This window comes from Martes martes (assembly GCF_963455335.1).
Source record: "Martes martes genome assembly, chromosome: Y".
In the NCBI taxonomy this organism is placed as follows: Eukaryota; Metazoa; Chordata; class Mammalia; order Carnivora; family Mustelidae; genus Martes; species Martes martes.
Window position 1 is genome coordinate 16,897,919 of NC_137907.1, and position 24,149 is coordinate 16,922,067.

General features: G+C 38.3%; 1 protein-coding gene across 1 annotated transcript in view; it reads right to left on the minus strand.

Annotated features, from left to right (window-relative positions):
- Positions 1-614: 614 nt before the first annotated feature.
- The window catches only part of LOC308337804 (neuronal membrane glycoprotein M6-b-like), a gene marked incomplete at both ends in the record, with an annotated part of 33,400 nt that continues 9,865 nt past the window's right edge, over positions 615-24,149 (minus strand). The window contains 6 exon segments of the mRNA XM_080796004.1: positions 615-764; positions 2,604-2,669; positions 3,837-3,910; positions 5,360-5,531; positions 7,961-8,117; positions 18,080-18,263. Of these exon segments, the coding sequence (XP_080652130.1) occupies positions 615-764; positions 2,604-2,669; positions 3,837-3,910; positions 5,360-5,531; positions 7,961-8,117; positions 18,080-18,263 (803 nt within the window).

The following is a 24,149-nucleotide window of genomic DNA, read 5'->3' on the forward strand; positions in this document are numbered from 1 at the left end:
GAGTCAGAATCCAGCTTCTTTGGGGGCAGGTGTAGCAGAATTATAGTAGCTCCTTTTAGCATTTTTGAAAAATAGATTTCTGATTGGGTCAGGAGATTCAAGGAGTCAAGGGGTAGGGAAGGCAGCTAATTTTTAAAAAGTCAATTGTTAAGAATCACATTATCTTTGAGCCAAAGTTTAAATGTCAGCTGTCAGAAATGGACCCCCCCACCGCCATTCCATTTTATTCCCTATAGATGAAGTGACTGGAGGACAGATGGTGTATGTGAATTGATGGTCACGTTCCTTGATGCCGGCACAGCCGATGTCCCCATCGCCTGTCCTGGTAGGAGCGCTCTACCGATAAACCTGAACATGCCACCAATTTCAGAAAGATCAACCATCCTTTTGTCAAAGTGTTGCCTTTTAAAATGGCTAACATGAAACCTCCAACATCTGCTCTAAAGAAAAAGATTGACCTGCTGGAAGGTGTTCCTAGAAATACATCCCAGCAGCTGGAGCCAGACAGTGAAGTGGATAGGCTGTTTGGTGGGGTACACATCTGTACTGCAGAGCAGCTGTCTCGGCAGTGGGCAGAGCTGTCAACGCGTCGGCCGTAACGCTCTGGCAAACATTTATGTGTACGAATTGAGTTGTTCTTTTGACCGAGACTGGATGTCCTGCAGTTCCTGCTCTTCCTTTGCTTTGACATCCTGGTAAGCCTGCATTTTGCTTGCATCCTTTAAGTAAGCCCAGTTAGAAGACAGTATCATGAGGAAGTGGATCTGGAAAAGAAGGGTGAGCATGATGGCTGGTGAGCATGTGAGAAGGCAAAGCAAGCTGCTAGGCAGTTAGACGGTCTGTGCTGTCAAAGGGGAGAGGGTTATTCTGGATTAATACTCATTCTGCTGTCAGAGCCATCCGATCCGGAAGCATGCTCTACGAGTATGCTTAAGAGTGAGAGGCTGAAGAAAAGTTAGTATACCAACACAATGAACTGAAAAAAACGGCCAAAGTTGTTGCTAAGAAAAAGCAAAAATGAAACAGGAGAGGGTGATTTTGTCTTGTTTTTCCTTTACCATTTTGGGAGGAATTTTAACTAACGCAGACGTTCGAAACACCTTGTGTGCTTATCTTAAAATCAGGGCCGTGCCAAGATCTTAAAAATCAATTCCCCAAAGGCCTACAAGTGAATGATACTTATTTGAGTAACTCATCAACTGCGGAGTTAGTGGGAAAATTAAGTGAATGTGAAGACCAAAATGCAGACCTCCAGGCCCAGCCTGCCGTCTGCGTGAGCGCGTGCGCGGTAGCACACCTCCGGTTTTCGTTCCAGGCCTGCCGTTAGTGCAGGTCACCGGGGTACAGATCCTTTTTCTCCACAGTGGAGGTGGCCAACCCTTCTCGCCCGCTCCTTTTCCTCATCTGCCCTGCAAAATCTACATCTCCGGTTCCTCCGATTTCCTTTTCAACATATTTGAGACTTTCCGATCCAGGCCCCATTGCTCTTGCGCTCAGAACCGGACGTGCGGGCTGAGAGCCGGCTACGAGCAATCAGACACTCCGCACCGAAACGCACCAAGGCGAGGTTGCTGAGAAAGTGTGGTGCGGAGAGCTACACGCTCCACATACAGATCCTGGTCCCACAGAAAATGACAGGGTGCCCTTGCTTTTTCTTCACATTGTCCTCTAGCTGGGTGGGCTACCTGGAGGGGCCGGTACTGGGTAGTGAGCCATGAGATCAGAAAAAAAGTTGTAGTCAAATTTACAGTGTGTTTGCCTTTTTTTCCAGAGTCGATGAAAACACGTCTCTCTGCCATCTCCTCTCCAGCACTGGTATTGGTTATCAAGCAAGCGACAATAACAGACAAGGCCGGTATTAGTTTTAACACTTCATTTAGAGATACTGCTCCAAGTTCAAGAGAATTAGTTTTTAACGGATGCTCACCAAGGCCAGTACATAACTGAATCCTTTTCACAACATGGAAATAGCCAGATCTCATCATTTTGTAATTCACTCAGGTAAGACATCTTATTAATCTACAATGCCAAATGAGTGGACTAAAGCTATTTACTAATTCCTGTCACCACACTGCAGCAACCTAGGCTTGGCTTTAGTCAGGGAGATGTCAGGCTCCCAAGGAGCGCTCCCTACGGCTCCTTGTTGGCCTTAAGCAATTTAGAATTTAGTGCAGCAGTCTTCCCGACTCTTAAACTTCAAGATGGCATAGTTATAGGTAGTAGCCATCATGTAGATCAGCTGGTGGAAGAGAACAGAACACGACAGTAAGATAATGGCAGTCAGAACAGCTGCCCACTCGGGACCCACGCATGGCTTCTTTCCCATTTATAATCACAGCAGAAGCTAGGTTAACTGCTATTCCTGGTCAACACCTATTCCAGGTATTGATATCTCTCTTTCTCCAAAAGAATTCAAATTCCACTATATATCCTCAGTTACCAGGACAGGCAAGAAGGTCTGCCTGCACCCCAACCAGAGGGAAGTTTACACGGATGTGATGCAACCAGGGCTGGGCTGGGGGACTGGCAGAAGACAAGTCTGGTAGGAGAGCCTGGAGGGAAGAGAGTGGCACTAGGCTGGGTGTGGGGCTGTGGTTACTCACCAGGGCAATGACGGTGCCACCAGCTCCGGCACAGGCCACAATGAACAGGAGATAGGATATGTAGAACTAGGAAAGAACAGGGCACTGGGTGAGCATTGATGGGCCTACACCTGTTCTTTCTTCTCCAGAGCTGCTTTCTGTGAGGTTGTGTGCCAGTGTACACTCCTTTCAAGTCTCTGTCTGAAGCCTGGCTTGCTGCAGAAAAGCATAACCTAAGAGTTTTCTAAAACTTTCTGATGCCTGGGTTATACGTTACACTAATTAAATCTGACAATCATAAGTATAATTCTCTTTTGTGACTATAGTGTGCAGGCAACTTTGGGAGCCCCTGCTTTAGTATGGATATACAAACTACGTAATGAGGGAGGCAGTGACTGATTATTTCAGTGATTAATGAATCACATGCTTTGCAAAAGCATGCTAGGATTCTCTTAAATTTGCAAACTCTCACTAGTATATTTAGCACTTTTCCTTTATAAACACTTACAAACTGATGTTTAAAAATATTCTAGAATTGTGATATTTTAAACAAAGATTTTAAATCTAATTAAAAACAAAGAGACATACTAGTGAATCACTATGGAAATAAAAATAATGAACTGTAATGGACTTAAAAATTAGTTTATGTAGGGGTGCTGAGTGGCTCAGTGTGTTAAGTGTCTGCCTTCCGGTCAGGTCATGATCCCAGGGTCCTGGGATCAAGTCCTGCATTGCATGGGGCTCTTTGCTCAGTTGGGGAGTCTGCTTTTCCCTCTCCCATTCCCCCTACTTGTGTTCCCTCTCTTACTGTCTCTGTCTCTATCAAATAAGTACACAAAGTCTTTAAAAAATGAATTTATACACAAATTTAGGTAAATCTATTTATAAAAGATTTTATATATAAAATTAACTTATATTTATTCTGTCACAAATGTCCTACTTTCAAAAAAATATGTGGCTGTCAAAGAGAAGAAGCTACGTGTGTTTTCAGATGTGCAGAATTGATATCAGTGCATACTATTGCCAAAAGGATAAGATTTCTGATTGCTAAATATCCTTAATAGCTGGACCACATAAAATGGCCATTTGCTAGACAAAAAATGGGTGAGTATTGATGATTACATACAATTTGGCACAAAGACATGCTTTTCCTAGCATCTGTACCACCTCCTGCTCTGTCTCTGCAGGAGGGCCCTTTCCTCAGCCAGCTCTGCCAAGCAGCCATGTGCAGACCCTAACAGGAGAAGGGTTTACCTCATTGGTGTTGCAGATGTTCTCGAGGGCGGAGCCACAGATTTTCCCTGGGAAAGCATTCCAAGGGATGATACCTGTGAGATGAAGCCCAGCAGAAGGTTAGTTATTAGTACACACTGCAGTGCTCCATGCTCTCACTGGTCCTCACCACTTCAGGGTCCAGTTACACTGTAATCGTACACTGCTCTTCATCAACACTTGACAGGTCGGCCCTCTGCAGACCAGGCCTTTTGAAATAAAAAGTAAGCCCCATCAGGACAACAGGGTAAGAGCAAAATTGAATAAGAAATTTAAACAATATGACCCTTTCCTATGACTTTTTTCCTTTTACAAATAAAGCTTTGTTTACTAAATATTTACTGATTTAGAAAACTAGGATTTCCCTAAACTGAATTTATGTAATTATGTAATTAAAACTATTAATTACAAATAAATAACTATAGTATGACTCTCTTATAAAGCTATTCTTTATATCATATGTTATTATATTATATTCAGGTCAAATACATTTCTATACAAATATCTTGGTTTGTGGCCTTGCAAGTGAAAAAGAGGTGTTCACAACAAGATCTTTTTAGTCTACCATGAGATAAGTACCAAAACTGAGAGCATACACTCACAAAGTTTCATAGAAATTTGGCAGAGTAATTACAAATTGCAAATAAAAATTTTAATTTGTATTTTGCATGTATTTTACAATACATTTTATTATGTTTAACTATTGGAAATAATTTTGGATTAAAAGCCTAACTGTAAAGGTGTTAGAAATCATTTTGAATTGAAAGTCTAATTGTAAATATGTAAAAACACCGTTTTTCATCCCAGAGGACGGGACAAGCACAGTCTATAATGTGTCTCTCATGGTAACCCTGAGTTCTTTCTATACTTAACAATTTTTCATAGGCTGTTGTTTCTCTTTTCCACTTAATTTAAAGGTAAGTGCATGACTTCTGCATACATGTGTACTTGAAAATTAAAAATAGCTCAAATGACAGTTTTCTCAGTATATAAGGAAGAAAGATCAAAAAATAAAATCTGCATATCCTTCCATCCTCCATATTCTTCCAGTCAGAAGTAACTCTATGTTTCAGAAGAGAAATGACAAGTCCCCAAACTGTCAGTGAAACAATGATTTCAGGAACAATCGGTTGTACAAATATCCCACAAACTGGATATATTGAGAGAAAGACTATAAACAATTCCAAAAGAAGAATGCATGAAACGAGGGTGCCTGGGTGGCTCAGTTCATTGTGTTTAACCAATGCTTTTTGGCTGAAGTCATGATCTCAGGATGGTGAGAAGACTGAGCCCCAGGTAGGTATCCCACTGGGCATGCAGTCTGTTTGACATTCTCTCTCTCTTTCCCTCTTTCTCTGCCCCTCTTCCTACTCACTCTATCTCTAATATTTTTTAAAGAACATATGAAACTGATCACAATGATTAAAAAAACACCATATTATAACTAAGGTGTGGACCTATACACAGGAGGATAAAAGTTCACTGGGTGTAATACAGGGAGGTACCGTATTGTCGGATATCCATGCAGATCTGCTCCACAGCAGCCGTGCTGTTGGTCTGCGGTGACTTGATGACCTCACAGGTTGACCAGGTGTTGTAGAACATAAACACCAGCACGACGGAGAAACCAAACACACCCAGCCAGGCCACTCCCAGCACGTAGGTGAGGAACACAAACTGAGCAGAAAAGGAGAAGAAGAAAGAATCATCACTGAGGGGGTGGTCAGGGTTGCAGCACCTGGGGACAAAATGGTCACACAGCTCTGGCTGGATGGTGAACCTGGGGGCTGCATTCCCAGCACAGCCTGGGTCATGGGAGTGACAGGCATAGCGACAAGGGAGAGGGGAAGCAGGACTGGTCCAGGGCAGTCATGCTCTCCAGAGCTACACGATGGACAATGTGATTGCCCAAAGCCACTTAAGGGACTTTATGCAGGTTCCTCTCTCAACAAACAAAGCCAGGAGACCCTACGTGGTAATTTCCCTTGTCCACAGTTGCAGACTGAACTAGAAAGGGAGGCAGCGATTACTAAATATTTACCATGGTGATTATGTATTGGGATGTTTTCACAGCACTGAATGATAACTTCATATCAGTTTCTCAAAAATTGCCTTTATTTTACACAACATATGGATACTACAATAACAGATACTTCAGAAAGCTCTTGCTCAAAAGGAACTTGGCTAGTTTCATTGGCCTGTGAAATTAGTAAAAGCATTGGATGCTTGAGTCTTTATTAGAAGTTGAAAATTACTTTGAACAGAACTTAATGAACACAGAAGAGAGAAATATCTTATTTCCCTTTAGTTTTCTTTCACACTCAGCATTCATAACAGTTTTACAAACACAGCAATGGCTTAGGAAAAAATCCTCATTGTGTTCTTCTACACATTGCTATGAGCAATTTCAGGGAAAACATAATTATGTCACTTCACTTTATTCATAACTTTCTGCGTGACTACTAATTTTAAGAGAACTCTTAAAGACTATCCATAAACTGTTGTGGTATTTATATTTCCAGAATATATATCCTCAGAATGTGTGGCAAGTGTTTGGATTCCTTTTGGTTTGACTTTTATTTCTTAAACTGATCCTGAAGACCAAATATTTGAACCATAGGAGTTCCATTTGGTGTCAGGTCACTTCCTGTTGGTCACCCCAGAAAACTCTAGAAACAGATCACTTTTACTTGCAGGACATCAACACTTTCAAAAGTATTTCCATTGAAAATATTCAAAGAAGTAGATTTCATCACTTTCACATACTCTTTGTCCCCAGTGCTTATGGATACACTACTGCAAACTGGGGCTTCTTTTTCTAACTCTTTAAAAGAAAATGTTACTTTCTTTTCAATAACACCATAGAAAGTTGAAGAAGGACTGGGTAGCTCCTTTCTTGGTCAGCCCTGCCTTTCAATGATGGTCAGGATTCCAAAGTATAGGCCAGGGTGCAGTGGAAAGTGCTCCCCTTGCAGGCTGTTCCTATCATGGTGGCCGTAAGCATGCAGAGTTACTTCTTAATGTCTTCCCAGGTAGAAGAATCCCATAAAGGACCAGAAAGTATCAGGGATTCTGGTGACAAAATTCAGTTTTGCTGTCCATGGTGGGCAAAGCTCACTTATTTTTTATACTTTATACGACTTCCTGTATTAGCATATTCCTCTATCTGTCAACAGCCCTCCCTGTCACTTCTGTCTTCCCAACATCCTCCAGAATAGGTTTATTCAATGATCTTCCTGAATGTATCAACAAAAATAGTGTTAAGGATCAAGTTGCCAATGAGAAAATGAATAAAGCTATCCCTGCACAGCAGTCTTTTCAACTTTTTAAAAGAGGCTTTTTTATATAAATAAATTAATGTAACAGATTCAATAGACAAAAGCGACTGTGCTGGTTAAGAGGAAGTCTTCCAGAAGCCCACCAGGCACACCCCATGCCTTCTGAGGGGAACCACTCAAAACATAGGCCCACATGTGAAAACTATACAAACTCTTGAAACTGTGCTATATGACAACAAAACTCAAATGTGACTTTGTATAATTTTCACATGTCTTAAAATAATCATCACATTTCCCCACAAACATTTAAAAATGCGAGAACCGTTCTTAGCTATACAAAAACAAGATTTGGCCTGCAGGTTGCAGTTTGAAAGCCCTATCTTAGCTTATAAACTTTTTGAGGAGATGTATTTTAATCTTTGCACACTAGCAATCAGCAAAATTCCCACCTGTATGCTTGATACAGTGCATGCTTGGTATATACTTCCAGAACAGTTATGATAAGTAATCATAGTACATGTATGGCTTTAGGTCCAATATGAATATTCAAAGACAGGATAGCACTGACATAATATGAAAAATTTTCAGTATTCTTACTTCCCATATATTGATAGGACAAATGTTCAGTACTATTAGCAATAGATTTTAATTTATTATCAATACTATGATGAAAGTCTTTATTATGTCCCTAACTATTAAGTGGTAAGAACAATATTTGTGTCATGGACTTCATCCACTTTTGATTATCTCATAGCTTTCACCAAATACAAATAAATACCCAGATGTGTGGTGGCTCTGGTTGTATGTCAGACAGAGATTTGTACTAACCATTCCACTAATGCATCGGCCACAGGCACTTGTTTTAAATTCACCATGCAGCTCCTTCATTGTACTTGTGGTATAGAAGCCTTCTGCCAACAGAATGATTCCATACAAGAAAAAGAAGGATGCAATCCCGTAGATGACATACTGCATCAGTTGTATTCTATGGAAAGGAACACAAGATCTGGAAAACTGACATTGTCCACATGGTAAAGAGAAGATATTTTCAGCCCCAGGAAGGAGGACATGAGGGTTAGTGATATCCTGTGATAACTCCCACCCTGCTAATGGCTTCAGTGGCTCATGGGGCATCCCTGCCAGGAAGGCATCCCTGCTCCTGTACAGCAATGTGGTCAGGGGCAGAGAGGCTCAGTTGTCATCTTTCACTACTCACCTGCATCCTTTGCCATGAGGGCTAGAATCCTTATTTTGCATGCAAGTAAACACAGACATTGAGAAGTTACTCAAAGGTACAGAGTCACTGCCAGAGCTACCATTTGAATTCTGGTCTAAGGACAACATGTTTTTTCTGCCATAGCAAAATGCCTTCCAACTAGGCTTACTGATTGTTATTCTTTTAGAACCCTCTACATAAGCATTTAGGGCTTCTTTAAGGAGTTAACTTGGACAGATGCTTTTGCATTGAGATTTTCACTACACAAATATGTCAATATGACATAATATGTCAAAATACAGAAAGTTAATTCACAACTAACTTTGTCCTAATGAATATCTACAAAGACCCAGGTGACCATTCCATACCCTTTGGTCACCCATGAGAATCAATGGAAGCTTTAGAAATTACAGATAGAAATCTCTATCTTCAGAGATTATGACTTAGTCTCAGTGAAGCATGTCTTGGGGATTATAGAGCTTCCTAGAACCTTCCCAGATTCAATCTTGGTAAATATTTCTTGGTCTTCTTTGTACATTGTCTTCTTTGCCACTCAGTAAATGTCTTCTGTCCATGATATTTCTCCCTTCCCACATCACTTATTTCCTTGGATGACATTAATGGACAGATAAAAAGGAATAACATTTTTTCCCTAAGGACTCATCCAATGTGTTTCCAGTATAGTTCCAAAAATATTCATTCATATCTTTTTCTATCTAGTATAATTTCTTCAATTACAAAACAAAACAACCCAAAAAACAAAAACAAGCAGTATTAAACTCTGGAATTCAAAAAGAGAAAAAGAAAACTCTGAAGGAAATGGAAAAAAGGGAGAACCTATTAAGGCTGGGTTTATATAGTTAGAGAATCAATGCATGGTAGTTGTTAAGACTCCACTGACAATATTTTTAGAATGATAAGGCAAAGATTTGGGACTAAACCCCTGAAACAGCCTTTTCTGCTGGTAAGGATGCCCAAGGAATTATTCTTCTGCCAGAGAGTGCTTAACATATTCTTGTAGACTTTGACTTGGGCTAAGTCTTCAATGGATTTCCAAACATCCCAGGAATGATTTCCTATGAGAAAACTAGAAGGTGTTATATCGATATGAAGATTGGCAACATCAATTTAACCTCCCAACATCCTTCCATGTCCACAGTTACTGTATACAGGATGACTTATATGTATACTTGGCTGTTACCAACTGAAATTCCACTGCCAGTCCAATACACCCCAGATTCCAAATAACAATCAGTGTCTTACTTTAATTTTTTCCCTCTTTCATAAACTTTTTTGTTATCTGCACACAGTGAACTTTACTTAAAACATCAATTTTTTGTTGGCAGAAAAAAAGTTTTTTCTACTATTTTTATTATACTAATATACTCATATTATAACTTGCTATCTAAATTGTTGGTAAGTAGATAGTTCAGAGGTATTAATTACATTCATATTGTGCAGCCATCAACCTATCATTCTCACATTTTTCATTGTACAGAACTGAAACATTCTACTCTCAAAACAATAATTCCCATTTTCTCTCCCTCTAACTTCTGACAACCACCATTCTATTTCTGTATCTATAACTCTGTTCATAGGAACAAATTTCAGCTTGTCCCCACTGAATATGATGTGAGCCTTGGGTTTGTAACAGATGACTTTCTTATGTTCACAGATGTTCCTGTTAAACCAATTTCTTGAGAGTTTTTATGTTTGTGTATGTAGTTTTGTACGTTTATGTTTGTGGAATTATGTCAGATGCTTCTACATCTATTGAAATGATCATATACACTTTCTCCTTTGTTAATCTGCTGTCATATTGATTTGTGACTATTTAACTACACTTTCATACCTGAAATAAATCCCACTTAATTTTGGTGAATGATCCTTTTAATGTATTATTAATTTCAGTTTACTAATATTTTGCTGAGAATTTTTGTGTGTTTGTTCACAAGAGATAGGTTTGTAATTTTCTTTGTTTGTAGTTGTCTTTGTCTGATTTTGGTATAATAATACTGGCCTCATAAAATTAATTTGCAAGAATTTTATTTCTGGAATAATTTAATAAGGGTAGGTATTGACTCTTCTTTAAATGTGTGGTAGAATCACCTATGAAGTCATCTGGTCCCTAATTTTGTTTATTTTGCTCAGCATAATACCCTCTAGTTCCATCCATGTCGTTGCAAATGGCAAGATTTCATTTCTTTTGATGGCTGCATAGTATTCCATTATGTGTATACACCACATCTTAATTATTCATTCATCTGTTTTTGGACATTTAAGTTCTCTTCATAGTTTGGCTAGCATGCAAAACTTCTACTGAAAAATTACCTGATAGTCTTGTGGACCTTCCTTTGTACATAAATATTTGTTTCCCTCTTCCTTCTTTAAAAATTCTTTTTCTTTCTTCAGAAGTTTTTGTTATTACACACACATTACTATGTGTCTTGGTATGGAGTCCTTTTGATTGATTTTGTTGGAGGCTACCTCTGTGCCTACTAGATCTAGATACCTGTTTTTTCCCCAGATTAGGGAATTTTTCAGCTATTATGTCTTCAAGAATGTTTTCTGCCATTTTCTCTCTCTCTTTGACTTCTTTAAGGAGATCCTCATAATGCAAATGTTACCATGCTTGACATTGTCAAAGACCTCCCTTAACTGATTCTCATTTATCATTTCTTTTCTTTTTGCTATTTTGATTGGGTGATTTGCATTATACTGTCTTCCAGATCACTGAATTGTTTTTCTCCATCTTCTAATCTGCAGTCAGTTCCCTTTAGTGTATGTGTGTGTATTGTGTGTGTGTGTGTATTTTTAATTTCAGTTACTGAGTTTTTCATCTCTGACGGATTTTTTAAAACTTTATTGAATTTCTCACTGAGTTCATCCACTCTTCTCTTAAGTGTTATTAGCATCTTTATGACTTTGAATTCTTCAATATGTTGATTGTTTTTCACCATTTTACTTAGCTCTTTTTCTATGCTTTTGTCTTGTTCTTTCATTTGGAGCATATTTTTCTGTTTCCTCATTTTGACCCTTTATACTTGTTCCTCTGTATTATGAAGGTTAAACTACATTCCTAGACTTGAAAGTAGACATCTTTTGTTGTTTAGGAGACATCTTTTAGGGCTTAGGACTCAATCTCCCCTAGTCACCAGAACAAGGCACTCCAGAGCTGCCTCCTATATGTGCATGAGTTACTCTATTGTTTTTAAGAGGCAGTGACTTCTTTGGTATGTACTCTGGCACCAAGCATGGGTGGTTGCAATGACCAGCTGTTACTGATGTAGTGCACAGGTAAGGTCTAGCATCTGGTATGGTTGACTGAGAGGCCTGGCTATAGTTGGTGTAGGTTGGATCCAGGCAGAGCTGATTGACAGGACAGGCTGTATCTATGGAGGGCATACAGGTGCATGGAGTTGACCAGCCCCCTTCTTGGAGCTGTAGTTGCTTTGGAGGGCTACTATCTTGACTGGAGCTCCCCACCAAGTGTGGTTGTGTGTAGATTACTTTAGAGAAACACCTCATGTAGGGGCATGTTAGGTGGGACAGATTTGTTTGGGAATGCCATAGCAGGACGAGAACTGCTCGCATAAGTGCCTCCCACAAACTAGGCTAAAGGAGTAAAAAAAAATGGCACTCACCAGCACTTCTATTTCTGCATAAAACTCCTACAGATCCCCACCCAACAGATGCATGTCCTAAAATTAGTCAGTAATTCCCCTTCACATATAATCCTGGCACTTTTCAAACTACGGCCTCTGTGCTAAGTCTTGGACTGAGTAATACAGTGCTCTGGCCCTTTAAGAGTGGAGTCTCAATGTTCCACAACGTTTTGGCTCTTCTGAAGTTAAACCTGCTGATTTTTTTTTAAAGCTTCTAAAGTTAAGTCCTGTTGTTTTTCAAAGACAGATGCTATAAAGGCTTTTGTATTCTGTCTAAATCCCTAGAGTTGCAAATGTCCAGTCTAGGGCTTAATTCCATTGCTCCTCAGGGAGGGGCTCCCTTACTCTAATATCCATCTCTCTTGTGGGTCCTCATGCTGGAGGTTTGGTCCCCAACCAGGTCTCTGCCCCTCCCCTTCTTCATCATAAAAGAAAATTTTCCTGTAGAAGACCTGTTCTGCTAGTCCTCAGATTGTTTTCATAGTTAGCTCTATTATACGTAATTGTAGTTTCAGTGTGTCCCTATGAGGAGGTGAAATCAGGATTTTCCTAATCTACTATTTTCCCAGAATTTCACTGTAGTTTGGATTTGCGTTTCCCTACTAATTTTGAATAATGAGTTGTATTTTTATTGGCTACTTGCATATCTTCTTTAAATAAATGTCTGTTCAAGCCCTTTGCCCACTTTAAGAAAAGAATTACTTATTTGAGAGAGAGAGCAAGTGAGCAGGGGGAGGGGCAAACAGAGAGGAAGAAGCAAATTCCCCACTGAGTGTGGAACCTAACTCAGGGCTCAATGTAGGGCTTGATCTCAAGACCTTGAGATCTGATCTGAAACCAAGAGTTGGATGCTCAACTGACTGAGCCATCCAGGTGCCCCAAGTCTTTTGGCCCATTTTTGAATCAGGTTGTTTTTCTGTTGTTGAACTTTAACAGTTCTCTGTATACTCTGGACATTAATCCCTTCACAGATATTATTTAAAAATACATTCTCCTATTTTGTGTTTTGTTTTTTCACTCTGTTGGTAATACCTTTTGATGCATAATTTTTATATTTTCATGAAGTCCAGTTTGTCTCTTTTATCTTGGTTGCCTGCCTTTGGTTTCATATATGAAACATCATTGCCAAATCCAATGTAAAACTTCTGCCCTATGTATTTTTCTAAAAGTTTTATAGTTTTAGGTCTTATGGTGAAGGAATGAATCCATTTTGTGTTAAATTTTGCATATGGTGTTAGGTGAGAGTCCACTTTTACTCCTTTGTATGTGGATATCCAATTTTCTCAGCAAAATTCATTGAAAAGACTGTCTTTTCCCAATTGAAAAAATGGTCTTGGCATATTTGGAAATCTTTTGATCATATATGCATGAGTTTATTTCTGAGTTTGCTATTCTATTGTATTCCATCAGTTTACATGTCTATTTTTATGTCAATACTATTTTGATTACTGTATCTTTGTAATCGTTTTGAAATCAGAAAGTGTCAGTCCTCCAGTTCTGTTTGTTGTTGTTTTTTTTTAAAGGATTATTATGGTTATTTGGCACCTTGGAAATTCCAATAAATTTTAGGGTCAGTGTTTCTATTTCTGCAAAAATATCATCTTGGGGCACCTGAGTGGCTCAGTTGGTTAAGCCACTGTCTTTGGCTCAGGTCATGATCCTGGAGTCATGGGATCAAGTCCTGCATCTGGCTCCCAGCTCTACAGGGAATCTGGTTCTCCCTCTGACCTTCTCCCCTCTCATGCCCTCTCTCTCTCTCAAAAAAAAAAAAAAAATCATCTTTCAGATTTTGGTATGGAAGGCATTAAATCTGTAGATCATTTTGGGTACTACTGACAATAATGAATTTTCCATACCCTAAACATGAATGGCTTTCCATTTATGTACTTTTAAATTTCTTTCAGAACTCTTTCATAGTTTTCCTTGTACAAAGCTTTTACCTCCTTGGTTAAATTAATTCTCAAGTATTTTATTTGTTGTTTTGATAGCACTGTAATTGGAACTATTTTCTTAATTTCATTTTCAAATTAATAACTAATATTCTACAGAAATCAATTAATTTTAAGTGATAATTTTGAATCCTGCAACTTCACTGAATTTAAGTTCTAACAGTTTTGTGTATTGTGATCCTTAGGATTTTATATATTTATAATATTTATATATATATATATATAAAGATCACACCATCTGTGAGCAGAAATAAATTTCCTTGTTACTTTCCAATTTTGATGGATTTTATTTCTTTACTCACTTAATTGCTAGGCAGGACTTATAGTAACATGTTGAATAAAAGTGGTATAAGCAGACATTCTTGCCTTTTCTTCATCTTGGAGGGAAAACTGCCAGTGCTTCAGCATTGAGTATGTTTGGTGTTGGGTTTTCATTAAATTTCATTTAAATTTTTTGTAATGTAATGTCCTTCTATTCCTAGTTTGTTGACTGTTTTTATAAAGAGTATTGAATTTTATCAAATGTGTTTGCTTCACTTGAAATAATTATGCTTCCTCCTTTCCACACCCTTTTTATGTTAATATGGTGAATTTCCTTGACAGATTTTCTTATGCTGAATAATGGTTGAATAAATCCTTGGTCATGGCATATGCAACTTATATTATACTGCTGAATTCAGTTTGCTAGAATTTTGTTGTGGATTTTTGCTTCAATGTTTATAGAGATTAATTTGTATTTTTATTGTAGTGTTTTTATCTGTCTTTGGTATCAGGGTATGCAGATCTCACAGAATGAGTTAGGAAGTGTTCCTTTCTGGTCAACTTTTTGAGAAAGTTTGATAAGGATTGATGTTAGTATTTAAAATGCTTTGAAATGAAGTGCCTGGGTGGCTCAGTTGTTAAGCATCTGCCTTCAGCTCAGGTCATGGTCCCAGGGTCCTGGGATCAAGCTCTGCATCAGGCTTCTTGCTCAGTGGGTAGACTGCTTCTCCCTCTTAACACCACCCCAGCTTGTGTTCCCTCTCTTACTCTCTCCATCAAATAAATAAATAAAATCTTTTTTAAAAAAACTTTGTAGAATTCACCAGTGAAACCATCAGGTCCAGTGCTTTTCTTTGTTGGGACATTTTTGATTACTGATTCAGTCTCCCTAATAATTTAAGTCTACTCGGAATTTCTATTTTTTTTCTTTCTTTCTTTTTTTTTTTGTTTTTTTTGTGGGTGTGTGCTTTAGTCTTGGTAATTTTTGTGTTTCTAGGAATTTGTCCATTTCATCTAAGGTGTCAAATTTGTTATCAGATGCTCATAGTGCTCTTTCATAATCCTCTTTATTTCTATAGAATTGGTAATATCTTCACTTATATCTTTGATTTTTTAAATCACTTTGTTGTTTTTCTTAGTTTCTCTAGTGAAAGGTTTGTCAATTATGTATCAGTGATTTCTCTATTATTTTTCTATTCCCTATTTCATTTATATAATTGCAAATCTTTATTACTCCCTTCTTTATGCTAGTTTTGGGTTTAATTTGTTCTTGTCTTTCTAGTTCTTTTTTTAAAAGATTATTTATTTATTATTTATTTATTTATTTATTTATTTATTTATTTATTTATTTTTGAGAGAGAGAGAGCGCAAGTGTGCATGAGCTGGAGGAGGGGCAGAGGAAGAAGGAGACTCCCCACTAAGCAGGGAGTCCAATGTGGGACTTGATCTCACAATCCTGAGATCATGACCCTGAGATCATGACCTGAGCTGAAGGTATATACTTAACCAACTGAGCCAGCCAGGTGCTCCTTTAATTCTTTAATTTGTAAAGTTAGGTAATTGATTTCAGTCATTTCTTGTTTGTATAAGCATTTGTAGCTATAAATTTCTTCCTCAGCACTATTCAGATTGCATTCCCTAGGTTTTAGTATGCTGTGTTTTTATTGTCATTTGTCTAATTTATCCTATGATTTCTTCTTTGATCCATTGGTTGCTTGAGTGTATTAATTTTCACAATTTCTGAATTTTTCAGTTTTCCTTTTGTTATTAATTTCTAAATTTATCCTGTTGTGGTTGGAAAAGATATTATGACATCTGAATTTTCAAATCATTGAGACTTAATTTGTGATCTAACATATGGTCTATCATAGGAAATGCAGGAGACCTGTGCACTTGAGTAGGATGTGCATTCTATTGTTGGATAGAATATCTAGAATACATTGGGCTGGTCTAGTTGGATTTTTGTATGGATTAAATCCTCTATTTCTATACTTATGTATATGGGATTACTCTATCCAATATTGAGAGTGCGGTATTCTGTCTCCAACTATTATTGTAAAACTTTTTCTACCTTCAATTCTATTTTTGATTTATGTTAATGATAGATGTTTATAATTGTTTTCTCATGTTGCTGCACTGAAACTTTTATTAATATATAATGTCCTTCTTTCTCTCTTTTAACCTTAGAATTCACCCTACTTAGAATTTGTTGAGTTTCCTGAATGTCTTTCATCTAATTTGGGAACTTTTTGGACATTACTTCTTCGAATATTCTCTTTGCCCCCTTTTCTCTTTTTTCCTTCCAGGACTCCCTGGAAGGGAGTGACTTGAGGGTGTCTCATCGGTCCCTTAAAGTGTTCACCTTTGTTCATTTCTTTATTTTTGTTCAAAAAACTCCATTTCTTTTGTCCTTAGTTTATGTTTCCTGATTTTTTCTTCTATCGATTCAAATCTGCCTTTGAATCCCTTTAGCAAATGTTTTCATTTGTTGTTGTATTTTCAGTTCCAGAATTTTTTTTTTTTTAGATTTTCTATCTCTTTATTGGTATTTTCATGTGTTCCAGACATTGTTTTCTTGACTTCCTCCAGATCTTCCTTTAAGTCTTTGAACATTTTTAGGACCACTGATTTAAAATCTTTGTGTAGCAGACCTGCCACTAGAACTTTTTAAGGAACAGTTTGTATTATTCTTTCCTTTCCATGGAAACAATGCTTTCTTTATTTTGTATACTTTATGTTTTTTGTTGAAAATTGTATATTTTAATCTAATGTTGTGGTAACTTAAGAAATCAGATTTTCTTTCTTTATGCTTCACTATGTTTTTGTTTTTCTTCACTGCTTTTGATTTTTGCAGAATATCTATGCTGAGGATCACCCTAAGATGTAAATTTAAGATCTTCTGATGTCTTTTCTAATCCTGTGTCTTCACCTGAACATGTGGAGTTACTTTCTACTTTCTCTCACATACATGGTTGTAGTCCTCAATGTTTTGCTCCCAACAAAGAAAAGAGGAAAATAAATGAAGGGGAAGATAAGCATTGGCCCTGGAAGTCATTTTAGCCAGAGTGGGAAGGACTTAGAAAAATGACAAGAGCAACAGTGGCTGCCTGACTCTGTAATCAAGAGCAATACTCTGTAATTAGAGCATAAATGCCTGATATTTGTACAGTAGGATACTTTTTTGCCCACTCTGGTTCTGCTAACAATGTGCAAGTTACTCAAGGTCTGTGAGGGTGAAAGGTATGGCATCAATAGATGCTACAATTTTGAGGGCTAAAAGTGAATAAAATTAACCATCCACGACTCTCCCTATTAGTTGTAAGCCTTAAATAGAATCTAGAATTCTGAAATAGTTGTATCAGACAGATCCTGCCAGTATAATTACTGTATGCATGGGAAGACATTTCATATTTAACCATCTTTCAATGATCCTTACTCCACTATAGTTTTTAAGAAATGCCATGAGATTGTTGTATTTTTTTTTAAGATTTTATTTATTTATTTGACAGAGAGAGATCAGAGAGTAGGCAGAGAGTCAGGCACAGAGAGAGGAGGAAGCAAGCTCCCTGTCGAGCAGAGAGCCCGATGCGGAGCTCGATACCAGGACCTTGGGATCATGACCTGAGCCGAAGGCAGAGGCTTAACCCACTGAGCCACCCAGGTGCCCCAGATTGCTGCATTTTAAATACACTTTTTTTTTTTTTAATTTTCAACTTTTGTTTTTTTTTATTTAAGTTAATGTCTATACCCAACATGGGGATTGAACTCACAACCATAAGATCAAGAGTTACCTGCTCTACTGAGTGAGCAAATCAGGCACCCCTTAAATACACTTTAAAAGATAACTAATACTTACACTTCACTGAACAAGGTGTGGTCACTGATGTTGGTGGAGAAGTGTTGCTGAAGGATTGCCACAGTGCCCGCCAGGGCCACATGCCCGCAGCCACAGAACAGGACCCCAGAGAAGCAGAGGATGGTGGCTACCAGAGAAGCATAGGGGACTCCTCCCAGACACTTGATGCAGCATTCAAAGCAGCCTGGACCCAAAGAAGACAGAATGCAGTGGTTATGGGCAAGACCTCTCTGTCTTCATCAACACAACACCTTTGCAGAGAGGGCTTGCCCTTGCCAGCTCCCATTTCATATTCTGTGGATAACAGCTCAATATGCCAAGAGCCAGTTTTGTGTAGACCTCATCACTCTGTGGGTAGGACCCTGGCACTCCAAGAGGGAACACAAGTTAATTTACTTAGGATTAGTAGCAGACCAACCAAGTGACAAATAATTAATGGAGTAAGTCACGATTCTACAACTGTAGGCCTCATTGACCTGGGCCTGGAATGGGAAGCTGCTCCAGCGACAGTGAGGAGCAATTGTTCACTAACAAAGTCAAAAGAGAGGACAGCAGTGAAGCTGCAGTTCCAGGAATAGCGACACTTCAACTTAATATTGGGGGATTTCAAATACCTCTATTTCTTAGCAGCCAGTAACTATCTCCCAGTAATGACCTCCTGGGCAATCAGAAGAAGCAAACATAGTAATCATACTGTTGCTGGGTTCAGAAAATATCAATATAGTTATTTTGGAAAAATGAAGGGTATTTTGGTCCGTACAAGTACAAAGTCACCAAAATCCACTCGTTTCACTTATTTTAACATCAAATTCCCTCAGTTTTTAAATAAAAATGTCTCTCCAGGCTTGCCAACACCACAGTTTATTCCTGTCTCCTCATTCTCCCCAATTTCTACCTGTCTTCTCTGATATGAGTGTTCAGATTAAGAACCCATAACTAGTGTGTGACATCTAAGTACTTGAAGTAAAAGGAACAGAAGAAAAAGAAAAGACAAAATGAACATCAATAAAGTGAAATGAAAAAGTTGAAATTCAAGCTAAATCTTGAGAAATACAGATGATCATTTTTAAAACAAACCTTTTATTTAAGATTTCATAAAGCTCTCTACCCTCTCAAAAGGATAGGGCCAGGTAATATTTTCAGTTAAGAGATATTTGTTTCAGTTGAAGTGGCATTGGCCTTGGGGTAATGTCAGTACCTCTTCTGACTTCCATCTCTTGTTTAGATTATCCAAACTTTTATTTGTTATCAGAGAAACCGAACTGAATTCATTATGCTATTTAACTGCAATCAAGAATAGTTCAGTACTTCAAGACAAGCATATTATACAGCTAAATTTAGTTTTCCTAAATGGTCTTTATAGTAGATAGGGAATGACTACCCAGCATAAAGCAGAGGTGACATAAACCAGATTTCTCTTCAGTTCACTGGAAAACAAAATAGCTTAGGCCTTCATATGAAAGTGTGCTTTGTTTTATTTAAAAAAGATGGCTAACTGTTGTCATGAAGACCAACCTACCTAAAATGGATATATTAAACTACATACAATGGGAACCAGTGTACAATACAATTAAATTTTACCATCAAGTCAGTACCTTCAGGATCTTTGGATACTTGAGGTCTAACAGCAAGGAAGATGGACTTCCATCTTATCCTGTCATACAAGTTTCTTGGAAACAAGGTGAGGGGAGATGGCAACCGAAAGTCCAAATTCTCCCCAGACACCCAAAGCAAGAAAAACTATAACTCTTAGCCTTATGTTCCACTACATAAAGACCTGTTGATGTGGTGTTGTTCACCCCCTCCCCCATTGTCATCCTGTAGAATGGTGTGAAGAACTAGATATTGCTTGCTCTCCTAGCTAATGAGGTTACCATTGGACAGAGATGTGTGGCCTCAGGACTGTGCTATTCAGTATTATAGGCACTAGCATATGTAGCTATTTAAATTATTTAAAATTAAATTTAAAAAAATCAATTTAGTTGTGCTGGTCATATTTCATAGGTGCAATATCAGAGAGCATTCCATGACTGCCAAACACTACTTGGGAAGTCACATTTTTGACTTGTAAAATAATTCAATTTTCACTTATGTGAGTTAAATAATAACTGGGTTCTGCTTTGAATTTAATTAATTCACACTTTTTTATAGAATTGGTGGATGCCCAGAACTGTGCTTGGCACTGAGGATACACTATGAAATAAGATATCTTTGTGTTGAAGGAGATCAGTGTAACACTAGAGGCAGGCAAACAACTATTATTACAGTAGTGTGATAAGGGCCAAAATACAGACTGCTGGAGAGTTAGTGATGGTGAGCAGAGAGGGAAGAATATGAGGGATGATTATTTATACTGGAGGGGGTCAAGAAGAATTTTATGCAGAAATATCTAGTATGCAGGATATATACACAGCTGACATACTAGCACTGCTATATAATCTAATAGAATGCTCATTACTTCCTGCATATTTTTGTTGCACACACACTTTAGTAAGCCCACTTCCTTCCTCATTGTTCTGAGTTAGGGTGAGATGAGGTGGCATACCATGCTTGCCCAATAACAACAGAATGCAGCCTTCCAAATGCACAGCTGCCACTTCAAAATAGTCTTTCACCCAAAGCTTTAGAGCACAAGATTGGAGCTGCTCCCCGGCTCAGAAAGACAAGTGGGGTTATAAGAATGATGCCATTCACTCCCAGATTTACCACTAGAAGACGGCTCAAGTTTTACTTTGATTTATCTCTCTCAAGGATTTTAGATACCCCATGCCATGGATCTAGTTTTAGCAGGGAAAACCAGGGACTGAAGAATTTGGGGGATCTCTTCTAAGACTCATACCTTCTCAACTCATGCAAAGTACTTCCAAAGCTCTTGCATTTTCAATAGATGATTTTATTTATAACTATAGGAATTCTGGCTCCCAGAAGTCAATATATTGATCATCTTATTGCGCAAGTATAGATAAAACTCTCATGGATCCTAACTGCAAATATGACAAGAAACTTCTGTTATAATAAAGATAAATATATGAAATAATATAACAAAATAGAAAGCTTATTTTTATTTTGTTGATCAGTTCTCTGCAGGTTTAAAATTGCTCCTGTGGTACATATCTGAGCAGCCATATACCCCAGCTTTTAAGTTGTACATGAGTCTAGAAAGTATCTCTATCTGTAGTGTGTTAACATATGTTTGAACACAGGGGAATCTGGCTATATGCTACATCGCATTCCAAACAAACCAAAACTGATGCACAGAGTTAACAAGAAAATGTTAAAGATATTGTCTAAATCTGATATTGATACTAGGAATGCTTCCAAATTTATAGAATTTGTGATCAGAAATTCATGTATTCGTGTGCATGTATATGTGATAGACGTGGTGCTAGAGGCCATGATGGTGTTCTTTTTTTAGTCTGGCCTTATGTGCATGTGCATGTGGCCTGTTTATTCACATAGGGTCATCTTTTTAGTTTAACAACTGAGCCATTGAATGAGTCTTTGTCTTTTTAGTTTAATTATGTAAAATATTAAATAAGTTTTTAACACAGGTGTCTGAATTTTAATTTTTTAGTAGCCCTGAAAATTATGTAGCTATTCCTGGGTGTATCCTGGGAGGGAGATGTAGGGATTCTTATAATGTATGTACATAGTAGTGTTCTATTTCATAGTGTTAGAAATACAAGCCTAGAAATGCAAACATAATCCTCCCTACCATGTCATTCCGAGTACAGTGATCATCAAACTCTGTAAAAGTATTACCCATTGCTACAATTAATGACTTCTCCTTTGCTCTGAAAGTTGGCAACAAGTACTATTGTTACGCCTGACAAAATCAATGTTAAGTTTCTCCTAAAACAGTGATAATCAAACTGTAGCTTATATTTTTGTAAATAAAGTTCTACCGGAACACAGGTATGCCTATTTACTTACAAATTGTGACTCTTTTTTCACATGGCAGAGTTGAATAGTCAAAAGAGAGAGTTCATGTCTTATAAAGCCTAAGACTCTAACTCTACAGAAAAAATTTGCAGACCCATATCTGGAAGTAGTGGTACTCAGAGTATGAACCACAGACCAGAAGCATTAGCATTACCTAGTAACACACTAAAAATGGGAAGCGTTGGGTCCTACTCAAAAACAACTGAATCAGAAACTGGGAGTTAATCCAGTCGTCTGTTTTTAATAAATCTTCTGGGTAATTTTGATGGTGCTTAAATTTGAGAACCTCTGTTTCTGGTTCCTGACCAAAGTGGAATAACAGGGTCCACATTTCCTCTCCTTTCTGAATCAGGTAAAAAACTGCACAGAATACATGAAAGGCATGGAAAGGGCACAAGGGGTCTACTGGAGTTTGATCACTCAGGGTTTTCTAAGTGGCATTAAGGATTCTGGGCTTTATTCTCAGAACCATGTGAAGCCATGGAACATTTTTATGCAGAGTGAATACTGTGGGTTGTACAAGAGCAGTCTGGCTGCTGTGAAAGGGACAGAGTATATGTGTAGATGTGTACAGGGGCACACTGTAATAATTCAAGCAAAAGATGACAGGAGCCTGGACTGGGACAGGGGCAGGGGAAGCTGAAGAAAGGAAGAGTCTGAGAGATGTTTACATGTCAAATGGGCACAACTTGGTATGGATTTGCTGGTGAGGCTGAGGATGGACTGGTGAGTCCTAAATGTCTGGTGTGGGTAACTGGATGGGTGCTGTCCTCTTCCTTAAGCTAGGGTTGACCAGAAGAGGGCTAGGCTTGGAGAACCAAGATGATGAGTTCAGTTTTAGACATGTTGAGATTGAGGACACCGCATGTCATCTCAAGGGAATGCTTCCAGTGGGTAACTGGATTCCTGTGTTTATAGCCCTGAAGAGCTAAAGTTGGATGCTGTCAGCTGCTTTGGATGGCAACGAGAACTTTCAGAGACTAAGACAAGACATGAGTGCACCACTTATCACTCAAAAGTGACTCAGACCTTTTGCTTCACAAAGCATAGTTCTTGGATGAGGAACATCAACTCCATCAGGGAACTTGAGAATAATGCAGACACTTGGGCTCTACCCTGGGTCAGTTGAATCAAAGTCACCATTCTAATGAGGCATCAGGGGATTTGTGTCTGTAGGACAGTTTGAGAAGCCCATTTTGGTCAAAACTCCCATCTCCCCAGTTTTTAGGGGAGGGGGGTATGTCCTGAGTCTATCTGAAAGGCTTTTGTGCTGAACCCTGTTTTGGGATTTCTCCATAAAAGGCAGCCCACTGGACTTGCCATAATTTTCTAGCTATTTGCCAATCAAATGGCAAGTTCCAAGATCTGCAAAGAAGACAAATTGTTTAGCTATGTGAAAAGAATGAAACTGGTGCCATCTCTGAGCCACACATATACTACTCCTCTCAGAGGAGCAAAGATGCTTTAATGCTGTACTGGAGTAGGTCCTGAGAAAGCCAGCCTCACTGTCCCCTCCTCCATGGTGCTAAGGATGCCTCTAGAAAGTAAGTGGACCTGTGACTCAGGCTTTTCCCAGTATGAAGAGTCATGGGTAGGGCTAATGTTTTCAAATGTGAAGGTGGTGCTAAATATCAGCAGAGCAGCCTACTGTTGAAAGTTAATCCTAGCTAGGGACATCAATGCTTTCTTGGGTACACCTATAAATCCACAGATGGAGTTTTCCCAAGCATCAATGCAGCAATGGCAATATTGGTTAACATGAACGAGAAAAGGCAAGAAAAGCAGTTTTTGATGATTATCTTTTCTTCATTTAAAGTAAAACAAATAGCAGTCTACTATATTTTAATATAATTCTCAGTACTTCTCACCAAATATTAAAAATCTACATTGGGGTAATATTATTACCCTCCATTTACCTAGTTTCTGGCTAAAAAGGATTTTAGGTTTGAATTCACACAAAAACTTCAGTGTGCATTAGCCTAACAGTTTAAATATAAACTACACAGTAGGGAGAAAAAACATGGATCAGTGCCTCTAACTCTCAATGGCTATTTTGTCTCCAGCATTCCTGGGACTTTTTGTGCAGAACAACAAAATAAAACACATTTTATCCTCAGACTTGCAGATA